Here is an 11,552-nt window from a genome sequence, read left to right as displayed (position 1 = left end):
AGTGTGTGTGTGTGTGTGTGAAAGAGAGAGTTTTTTTTTGCGTGTGTGTGTGTCTGTGAAGTGAGTGAGTGTGTGTGTGGTGTGTGTGAAGTGTGTGTGTGTGTGTGTGTGTGAAAGAGAGAGTGTGTGTGTGCGTGTGTGTGTGTGTGAAAGAGAGAGTGTGTGTGTGTGTGTGTGTCACCTGTGTCAGGTACGTCCGTGGGTCTCATGATGCGTCTGATCTGCTCCATCGACTGCAGATCTGGAGAAAGTCCCAGAGAGAAACACAGGAGTGTTAGATGTGTGTGTGTGTGTGTGAGATCGCTGGTTAATGCTAACGCGGTGGCGCTGCTAAACCTGCCTCCGTGGCAGCAGAAGATCTTCTCGTCCACTATAGCAGCGATCGGCAGACAGTTGAAGCAGTCGGTGAACGTCTTCCACAGTTTGATGTTAAACCTGCGCTTGCCTGCAGGAAACACAACAACACATCACACACAAACACAGGAAGCTCTGTGCAGTATTTCACCGCAACGTATAAGAAAAAACTGAATTATATTATCAAACTTTAAGAACCATTCAGATTCCTTCTCATTCTCGTTGTAATGCAAAACACTTAAAAACTCTATGACACTGCACTGTAACACTAATGAGCGGATGGTATTCAACCATCTGTTTCATTAATGATTCCTGACTCTCTAACACATCCTGCACTCAGAGACAAGAACTTAAAAAAAAAAAAAAAAAAAAAGATAAGGACTTTTGCTTTACAACATCCGCCAACATAAACCCCCCCCCCCCCCCCCCCCCCTCGGGCGCCGCGATGTCGACGACATCTCAGCCCTCGTGACATTTATTACACCTTCGATATGATCCAGAGACACTCTCGTGAGCATCAAAGGAAAGAAACACCCGCCCTTTAATCACAGCACGACGACATTCCAGACACACACACACACACACACCACCCACACACAGAGCATTTCTGTCTCACACATGAACATTTTTGATAAACTACCTCTAAATGTATTAAATGTATCTCTTTTTGTGCTTAGATGTCTTCACGTGGTATAGTGGAATAGATATAATGTTTACTGTGTGTTTAATCAAACTTTATATGCCTGTAGTTAGGAACAACTCTGTATCTCTGTATCCCTGACTCGCAAAGTTATAGTTTATGGTGCCTGTATGATCGTAAAAACCCAACTGTGACGAATCTCAACGGCAAATTACAAAAAGATGCATTGTTTCAGAAGTACAATCTTTCTGAGGAAAAATGTATAATTTTTTCATCGCCATAAATTAGACCAGTGGGCGGAAATCAGCAGACAAAGAAGATTTTTCCCACCTCAGTTTCTCACACCTCATTGGTTCATACGGTGATATAGGTGTGAACCAACCTTTCAATAAAAACAAAAGAAAACCCTTGTTCGTGGCATTCCGCCAGAGAGAGAGGGGGGTTTCCCAGTTCGCGATCGGACTTCTCAAGAAGTCTCTCCATTTGTTCTTCTTTACTTTTTCATTTTATCTTAGTTTTTCTTTATTGTCTTCTGATATTTGACTTCGTTCAATTGTCCTCACGAGCCAAACGAACTTAAGTCTAATCATCTTTTGGCAAAGTTTACATGCGCAATAACCATCCAACTCACGCATCATCAGCTCCGGAACGGACAACGCAGAAGCTACAACAACGGACAATTTGAGCTCAGCTACACACAAGAGCCAGATCAAAGCAAGTACTTTCTTATATCGCAACTTAAAATTGCTGTTTAAGGTTGTCTAGGCTATTCCACTTTTGTGAAATTATCCAATGACTTGGAGTCTCTCGCAAAGTTAACTGTTTGAAAATTGTCACTCTGAGATCTGCCTTCCCTCTTTCTCTCTCTCTCTTTCTCTTCCTCTCTATCTCATTACTATTTTCGTTTGATTATCTTGTTTAAATTGTATTGTTTGTTTTGCTATATACTCATATTTACTCTGTGTGAATTGTAGTTATGTACTGTTTAGTCCGCTTTTATTAAATACAATAATTTGCTTGAATTGAACCGTTTTATTGCTCATCAAGATCGAAGTCCCTGAATCGTGTGATCTAAGCTACAAGCTTTGTTTTCTAGAAATTACTATTCAGTAATCTAAATACTACAGACACAGAAAATTTTGTCTTCCTGATCAGAAGATTAATATTTCTTGGAGTTTGTAAGAAGGGTATTTTTATTGATCTTTGATAAGAAAGTCTAGCATCCAGTTCACGGGACGAACAGATTGTCTAGATAACTTACATTAATTCTAGTAAAGATTACCTTTAAATGATTAAATATTCCCTCTTTGGGTAATTTAATATTTGTAAGCAATAAGCACATCATATTCATAGACTCATGAATATTCACTTCATTTGAGTTAATTATTCCCCAGAAAGTGATTGTTGCTACAGCACCATATTTCTACATAATAAGTTGTAGTAATTACACTAGTGTTTCTTAGTTCTGTTTTTCCTAAAGATTGTTCCTTTCCACATAACAATATATCATTGTCTTTATATATTTATTCATTCACTTTTTAACACCATGCCTGCATCAAGGCTCTTTTATTGGCGATCCCTGAATCAATTTTACAAGATATACAATAAAAAAAATAAAAAAAAACCATAATGAATCAATACTAATTGTTTTGTGCATTTCAGTGATAGGAATGCTCCAAAAGCTATCTTACAATTCAAAAAACAATAATCCTCATAATCATCATGAAGATAATTTCAAAATGCAAAAATCTATTTTCTTTATGAAAGTGTAATTTGTTTTTATGTTGATTTTGTGATGAAATACGACACGCTCAGTGTTTCTTCGTGACTGTCTGACGGGAACGACACAGAGATTTTCTTGCAATAATGTGAATTTGGCTTTAAATGTGCTTATTTGTCATTAAACTGTGTGAGAAAGAAAAGGCTACATTTATTCGCACTGCAAAAAGCGAAGTTTTGCAAAATGCAGAAGCCCCGTCCCTAACAGAAATCGGTGCAGAGCTGTATGATCTGTTGTGACTCACACTCGTCGTAGAAGCCGTAGATGCGGTTGATGGAGGCGCACTCGTGGTTCCCGCGGAGCAGGAAGAAGTTCTCGGGGTACTTGATCTTGTAGGCCAGCAGCAGGCAGATGGTCTCCAGCGACTGCTTCCCTCGGTCCACGTAATCTCCCAGGAACAGATAGTTGGCCTCGGGAGGGAAGCCTCCGTACTCGAAGAGCCGCAGCAGGTCCGTGTACTGGCCGTGGATGTCACCTGCGGACGAGGAGCGCTAGCACTGCTACAGCTGATCGACTGAGCGTTCATAGAGACTTACAGCGGCGCTCAAAGAAAGCCCGATCTGACAGGACTCCCTCACATCTAGAGAGAAACCGTCTATCTAGTGGTGGAGATGTGTGAATGTATTACAGTTTCAGCAGGTCACTATTTTTACAGCTATGTGAACTGGGCCAAAATACAGAAACAGGTAAACGTATTATTTGAAGATGTATGTATCCTGTAATGTCCCTCCTGTGAATTACACAAGTTTACAGCGACATTACAGTACCGTTACTTTACATATTTAGATATTTTCTAGAAATAAAAATTCCAGAAACTAATTTTGAACTCTCTGTATTTGATTATTCTTTTTTTAAATTCCAGCCACAGTCACAACAATGTATGTACAATGACAGATGATTAAGCATAAAAATCATCACTTTGTTGTTTTGCACACATGCACACAAACATTATTTCATACACAACATAGTTGTGAGACATATAATTCATAATTCATAACAACAACAACACATGTATTGAACCTTTTCTGATAAGAAGTGTGCGCTGCAAACAGGAGCATTTCTGACGATCATTTCTGTCCAGTCTGATGGTTTTATCATATTTCTCCAGTTATCATAGTTGTTTTTCTCTGGCAGTGACAGCAAGCGTACGATAACATGTCCCTTTGTTTTTTAATATATATATATATATATATATATATATATATATATATATATATAATATATATATATATATATATATATATATCCATTCAAATCTATCTATCTATCTATCTATATATATATATATATTAGGGCTGTCAAATGATTAATCACGATTAATCACATCCAAAATAAAAGTTTTGTTTACATAATATATGTATGTGTACAGGGTATATTTATTATGTATATATAAATACGCACACATAAATTATATATTTAGAAAATATTTACATGTATATACATTTATATATTTATATTCCTTTTATTTTTTATATATATAAATATATTTAATATATGAACATAACATATATTTAAAAATATATATACACATGCATGTATTTATATTTATATATACATAATAAATATACACAGAACACACACATATATTATGTAAACAAAACTTTTATTTTGGGTGTGATTAATCATTTGACAGCCCTAATATATATCTATTTATCTAAAGTGTGTATGTGTGTGTGTGAGCGAGAGTGTGAGTGAGCGTGTGAGTGTGAGCGCGTGTGTGTGAGTGAGCATGCGTGCGTGTGTGTGAGAGTGTTTGTCTGTGTGTGTGAGAGTGTGTGTGTGTGTGTGAGCGAGAGTGTGAGTGAGAGTGTGTGTGTGTGTGTGTGTGTGTGTGAGCGAGACAGAGTGTGAGTGAGTGTGTATGTGAGCGTGTGTGAGAGTGTGAGCGTGTTTGTGTGTGGGAATATTTGTGTGTGTGTGAGAGTGTGTGTGTGTGTGAGCACGTTGCGTTGGAGAGTGTGAGTGAGCGTGTGTGAGTGTGTGTGTGTGTGTGTGAGTGAGTGAGACAGAGTGTGAGTGAGTGTGTATGTGAGCGTGTGTGAGAGTGTGAGCTTGTGTGTGTGTGTTTGTGTGTGTGTGTGAGCGTGTGTGTGTGAGCGTGTGTGTGTGTGTGTGTGTGTGAGTGTGTGAGCGTGTTTGAGTGAGAGTGTGAGTGTGTGTGTGTGTGAGTGAGTGAGAGTGTGAGTGTGTGTGTGTGTGTGAGTGAGTGAGACAGAGTGTGAGTGTGTATGTGAGCGTGTGTGAGTGTGTGAGCGTGTGTATATGTGTGTGTGTGTGTGTGTGAGCGTGTGTGAGTGAGTGTGTGAGTGTGTGAGCGTGTGAGTGTGTGAGCGTGTGTGTGAGCGAGTGTGAGTGAGCATGTGTGAGTGTGTGTGTGTGAGCGAGAGTGTGAGTGTGTGTGTGTGTGAGTGAGTGAGACAGAGTGTGAGTGTGTGGGCGCGTGTGTATGTGAGCGTGTGTGAGAGTGTGAGCGTGTGTGTGAGTGTGTGAGCATGTGTGTATATGTGTGTGATGGTGTGTGTGTGAGCGTGTGTGTGTGAGAGTGTGAGCGTGTTTTGTGTGAGAGTGTGAGTGAGGAGTGGCGGTGAGCATGTGTGTATATGTGTGTGAGTGTGTGAGTGAGAGCGTGTGTGTGTGAGTGTGTGTGAGCATGTGTGTATATGTGTGTGAGTGGTGTGTGTGTGTGTGTGTGTGAGAGTGTGTGTGTGAGTGTGAGTGAGCATGTGTGTGTGTGTGTGTGAGTGAGTGTGAGTGTGTGTGTGTGTGTGAGTGAGTGAGACAGAGTGTGAGTGTGTATGTGAGCGTGTGTGAGAGTGTGAGCGTGTGTGTGGAGTGTGTGAGCATGTGTGTATATGTGTGTGAGTGTGTGTGTGAGCGTGTGTGTGTGAGAGTGTGAGCGTGTTTTTGTGAGAGTGTGAGTGTGGGCGTGTGAGCATGTGGTGTATATTGGTGTGTGAGTGTGTGAGTGAGAGCGTGTGTGTGTGGGTGGGGGGTGTGAGCATGTGTGTGTGTATATGTGTGTGTGTGTGTGTGTGGTGTGTGTGTGTGAGAGTAGTGTGAGCGTGTGTTTTGTTTGAGAGTGTGATTTGAGCGTGTGAGCATGTGTGTATATGTGTGTGCGGGGGTGTGTGTGGTGAGTGCGTGTTGTGTGTGTGTGAGTGTGTGAGCATGTGTGTATATGTGTGTGAGTGTGTGGGTGTGCGTGGCGTGTGTGTGGTGAGAGTGTGAGCGTGTTTTGTGTGAGAGTGGAGGGAGCGTGTGAGCATGTGTGTATATGTGTGTGTGAGTGTGTGAGTGAGAGCGTGTGTTGTGTGTGTGTGTGTGTGAGAGAATGTGTGTTTGTGTGTGTGTGAGTGAGTGTGAGTGTGTGTGAGAGTGTGAGCGTGTTTGTGTGAGAGTGTGAGTGAGCATGTGTGTGTGTGTGTGAGCGAGAGTGTGAGTGTGTGTGTGTGTGAGTGAGTGAGACAGAGTGTGAGTGTGTATGTGAGCGTGTGTGAGAGTGTGAGCGTGTGTGTGAGTGTGTGAGCATGTGTGTATATGTGTGTGAGTGTGTGTGTGAGCGTGTGTGTGTGAGAGTGTGAGCGTGTGTGTGTGTGAGAGTGTGTGAGTGAGCGTGTGAGCATGTGTGTATATGTGTGTGAGTGTGTGAGTGAGAGCGTGTGTGTGTGAGTGTGTGAGCATGTGTGTATATGTGTGTATATGTGTGTGAGTGTGTGTGTGTTTGTGTGAGTGTGTGAGCGTGTGTGTGTGAGGTGTGTGAGCATGTGTGTATATGTGTGTGAGTGTGTGTGTGAGCGTGTGTGTGGTGTGAGAGTGTGAGCGTGTTTGTGTGAGAGTGTGAGTGAGCGTGTGAGCATGTGTGTATATGTGTGTGTGAGTGTGTGAGTGAGAGCGTGTGTGTGTGAGTGTGTGAGCATGTGTGTATATGTGTGTGAGTGTGTGTGTGTGTGTGTGTGTGTGAGAGAGAGTGTGAGCGTGTTACAGTGTGTGAGAGAGTGAGTGAGCATGTGTGTGTGTGTGTGTGAGTGAGGTGAGTGTGTGTGTGTGTGAGTGAGTGAGACAGAGTGTGAGGTGTATGTGAGCGTGTGTGAGAGTGTGAGCGTGTGTGTGAGTGTGTGAGCATGTGTTGTATATGTGTGTGAGTGTGTGTGTGAGCGTGTGTGTGTGAGAGTGTGAGCGTGTTTGTGTGAGAGTGTGAGTGAGCGTGTGAGCATGTGTGTATATGTGTGTGAGTGTGTGAGTGAGAGCGTGTGTGTGTGAGTGTGTGAGCATGTGTGTATATGTGTGTGAGTGTGTGTGTGTGTGTGTGTGTGTGTGTGAGAGTGTGAGCGTGTTTGTGTGAGAGTGTGAGTGAGCATGTGTGTGTGTGTGTGAGCGAGAGTGTGAGTGTGTGTGTTGTGTGAGTGAGTGAGACAGAGTGTGAGTGTGTATGTGAGCGTGTTGTGAGAGTGTGAGCGTGTGTGTGAGTGTGTGAGCATGTGTGTATATTGTTGTGTGTGTGTGTGTGTGAGCGTGTGTGTGTGAGAGTGTGAGCGTGTTTGTGTGAGAGAGTGTGAGTGAGCGTGTGAGCATGTGTGTATATGTGTGTGAGTGTGTGAGTGAAGCGTGTGTGTGTGAGAGTGTGTGTGAGCATGTGTGTATATGTGTGTATATGTGTGTGCGCAGATGTGTGTGAGTGTGTGTGTGTGTGAGTGTCAGACTCACCGCAGATCTTGAGCGGAGCCTCCAGCTCCAGCAGGATGGGCTGACTGAGGAAGATCTCACGTGATTTAATGCACAAACCCCGAACCTCCGCCTCCGTCATCTGAACGATCTTCCCTGGACGGCATCCTCGCACTGAAACAGCACACAGCAGCGTTTACACACACACACACAACCTCTAATCTCATTCCAACTCGAACTCAACTTTCACATTTTTCAGCACTTTTAGCACGTCATCTGGACATTATTTTAGGAATGATCCCTACATTTACACTTCACCTTCACTATAAAGATTTCACACACACACACACACACACACACACACACACACACACACACACACACACACACACACACACAGAAACTTCACCACACAACATCATATTTATCACACACACAGAACTCACACGCTGCATTCTGATTGGCTGCTTTACACGCCTCAAACCAGACACGCAAGAAAATGCATCTTTACCGTGTTACTCAGCGTTTACTTCTGAACTCACCAAGACTCGAGAGACAAGGATCAGATTTAGTATTTGTATATGAGTAAGACTCTATGTGTGTGTCTGTGAGAGAGAGTGTGTGTGTGTGAGAGAGAGTGTGTGTGTGTGTGTGTGTGTGTGTGTGTTCTGACTCTGATGAACACCAGTCCTGACTATTTAAAGATCTATTTTCTTCCACTGTGGACGCAACCAAATATGGTCTTCTGTGAAATGAAGGTTTTTTTCACCATTCTCTGGAGAATCACACACACACACACACACACACACACACACACACACACACACACACACACACACACACACACACACACACACACAGATACAGACTCTGTGTGTGTTCATAGATATTAGATCACATTATACACACAAAACTGCATAAATCTTAAAATACCGTGTGCATTGATCAAGAGGAAACACGTTATGTTAATCAGTGACGTATTTGTTCTATGTAAATGAGCTATGACTGAGAAAGTTAATATAAACACACATTAAAGTGAACACAATCCTTCTGTCATCATTTACTCTCATTCAAACCTGTTCAGCTCTCATCTTAAGAGAAGATATTCAGAGAAACGTCTGTGTGTTTCTGTCAACACAATCACAGTCACAGATTATAGACAATTAACTCAATAATCCTTCAGGACAGCGAGCTGAAATGAACTCGAGCAGCAGCAGCTTCAGTCTGATCCGATCTGACACTCACAGCAGCTCAGAGCACACTTCACCTCTTTTGTAACTTTAATCAGGATCCATCCAGATTTTATTTAGGAAAATACAATTATAGGCCTATTTCTGATCTTTTGATTTCAATTTCTGCACCTGGAATGTGTTCAGTTGTGTTATTTATGCTACTGCTAATTGTGTGTTTGTGTGTTTCTTCTTCTTCTGTGTTATTGCTGACTCTTTACATGTCTTTATCTCATGTTTGAGATGTATATTCGATGTTCTGGCTGTGGTATTTTTTTTTAAACCATCTGCAAAAGTCCCAAACTTTGTAAAAATACAGAATAAGTATGTTTGACATCTAAATGTTTTACTCATTATTTTTTAAACCTGATTTATTTATTTATTTTTTATCTTACTGGAATCAAAACTAGGACTCGTTGAGAAGCTGAATCAATAAGCAGAATCAGAACTGATCAAATTCAATCCATACTCAACTCTAATAATCCACAGCTCTAATAAATCTCACGAGTGCTTTTGTGTTTCTCTGCAGCTTTTAAAATAGTATTTACTGTAAACTCCTAAAGTCTGCTTGAGATCTTCCTAAGACTCCTCGACTGTGTTTCATATTCAGGAGAAAGCATCACAGTGAGGTTTTGCTGCGTGTCATCTTCAGGGAAGCAGCTGAACGCAGATCATTTGTTGCTAACAGACGTATAACCACGACACAAAACTGTGCTTTTATGTAGAATACACAACCAGATTACTCAAATCTCAACTAAAAGCTTTTTTTTTTTTTTTTGTTATTTGTTCATAAAAATATTATAAACAAACTATTTTAATTAGTAAAAGTAACAGCTCTGTATGACTGAATTTCTTTATAACACTGAATTATTGAACGGTTACACATTTCATGTGTTTTCTTATTAACTAGTAAAACAGCTAGATTTAAGCAGTGTACTGTAGTTTTTCTTTCTCCTTACAGTGTACCTAACTGAACAACAATTATGCATACAAGCTAAAATAAGTTTTTTTTTAGGTGCTTTTTGAAAAAAAAAAAGAGAGAGAGAGAGAGAGAGAGAGAGAAAAAAATAAAGTTGCTAGGGTAGTCTGAATAGTGTCTAAATCTAGCAGCGTATACATGTGTCCCTGCAGCACAGAAGCAGTCATCAGTAGCACAGGTATATTTGTAGCAATAGACAACAATAAAATCAATACCTAAAGTATCATATACCTACCGTAAATATATCAAAACTTAATTTTTGATTAGTAATATGCATTGCTAAGAACCTGATTTGAACAAATTAGATTTTTGATTTGATATTGCTAAGAACCTCATTTGAACAACTTTAAAGATGATTTTCTCAATATTTAGATTTTTTTGCTCCCTCAGATTCCAGATTTTCAAATAGTTGTATCTCAGACAAATACTGTCCTCCTAACAAACCATACATCAATGAAAATATTATTTATTCAGCTCTCAGATGCTGTATTAATCTTTATGGCTGGTTCAGCGGAGTGTTTAGACTCGGCTCGTCCGTGTTTAGCGACAGCATCTACTCGAACAGATATAAGGCTCTAGTCGTGTTTGTTTCCGTCGGTTTGTTGTCGCAGGCCGCGCGCAAACACAGGCCTCTCGGTCAGAAAGCGCGAGAACGATCGCGAAGTCTGCAATAAAACCCCGCAGAACTCGACGCTCGGAGTCAGAGCGAACCGCGCGGAGAGGAAGATGATGATGAAGATGAGGATGAAGGCCACTCACTCACCCTCCAGCAGTCTGGAGATCAGAGAATCCACGTCCAGCTCGCCCTCCGCCATGATGCGCGCTCCCGACGCGCGCGCCCGGCCTCACGGGCACGAGCAGCTCAACGGACACACCGCTCTCAATGTAAACTTCTATTAAAACGTGCATTTTCATTATTTCAGATCAGATTATATCAGATCCATAAACTTCGTTAAAAAAACATCAGATTAAAATTAAATAAGTGCTGATTTCCATACCACACAACTTCTTTATTTGAAAAAAAAAAAAAAAAAAAAAAAAAAAAAAAAAAAATATAAAAAAATAATAAATATATATATATATATATATATATATATATATATATATATATATATAATATATATATATATATATATATATATAATAGGATATGAGTGATATCAGGTAAAATGGGCCATTTAAGGTTTGGGGTTCCCAGCCCCTCTGGAATTTAGAACCAATGACTACAAAGGATTTAAAACTGTTGTCATAACTGTGCTTGACAAGTAACAGGTGATTTGATTGGTTTATGGTTGCTATGGTGGGCGGGGCAATAATTCTTATCAAGACTGCACCAGAAAGCTGCATGGTAAGTAGCCTGGCATACCAAATCTAACTAAACTATTATAAGGATGATAAATCTTTTGAATAAGAAAAAAAAATAAAAATAACTATGTGTAATATCTGTCTTGATGGCATCAATCAGAAATAATGTTGTTAGTTTGGTATAGGAAACATATTTTTTTAAAAACTGCCCAATTTAACTTAACCCACTGAGGTGAAATGGGCCATCATCTGTGTCACTCACAAACACACATACACATGTGTTTGAGTGTGTGTGTGAGTGTGAGGGTGTCACACTCTCTCTCACACACACACACACACACACGCACGCACGCACTCACACACACACACACTCACACACACACACTCACACACACTCACACACACACTCACACACACACACACCATGACCCCCCCCCCCCCAACAGTAATAATGGCAGTAGACATTTTATTTACAGTGAGTATGGCAAACGAGAAGGAAGCGAGAGGAAGTGAGAGGAAAATGAGAAGGAGACAGAAAGAGGAGGAGACAGAAAGAGAGAAAAGAGAGGAGGAGCAAGGACCAGAGAGGAAAGGATACAAAGA

The 11,552-nt window shown here is 40.8% G+C and overlaps 1 protein-coding gene across 1 annotated transcript in view; it reads right to left on the bottom strand.

The window, feature by feature from the left end:
- Nucleotides 1-10,558, bottom strand: part of LOC109061449 (serine/threonine-protein phosphatase PP1-beta catalytic subunit) — an 18,519-nt gene extending 7,961 nt beyond the window's left edge. The window contains exons 1-5 of the mRNA XM_042728856.1: nucleotides 10,408-10,558; nucleotides 7,479-7,610; nucleotides 3,019-3,249; nucleotides 342-445; nucleotides 182-254 (exon numbers count right to left, since the gene is read on the bottom strand). Coding sequence (XP_042584790.1) covers nucleotides 182-254; nucleotides 342-445; nucleotides 3,019-3,249; nucleotides 7,479-7,610; nucleotides 10,408-10,459 — 592 coding nt within the window. The 5' untranslated portion in view covers nucleotides 10,460-10,558. The remainder of the gene's footprint in view (nucleotides 1-181; nucleotides 255-341; nucleotides 446-3,018; nucleotides 3,250-7,478; nucleotides 7,611-10,407) is intronic.
- Nucleotides 10,559-11,552: the final 994 nt, after the last annotated feature.

This window comes from Cyprinus carpio, chromosome B7, assembly GCF_018340385.1.
Source record: "Cyprinus carpio isolate SPL01 chromosome B7, ASM1834038v1, whole genome shotgun sequence".
Classification (NCBI taxonomy): domain Eukaryota; kingdom Metazoa; phylum Chordata; class Actinopteri; order Cypriniformes; family Cyprinidae; genus Cyprinus; species Cyprinus carpio.
This window is presented reverse-complemented; position numbering and strand designations above follow the sequence as displayed.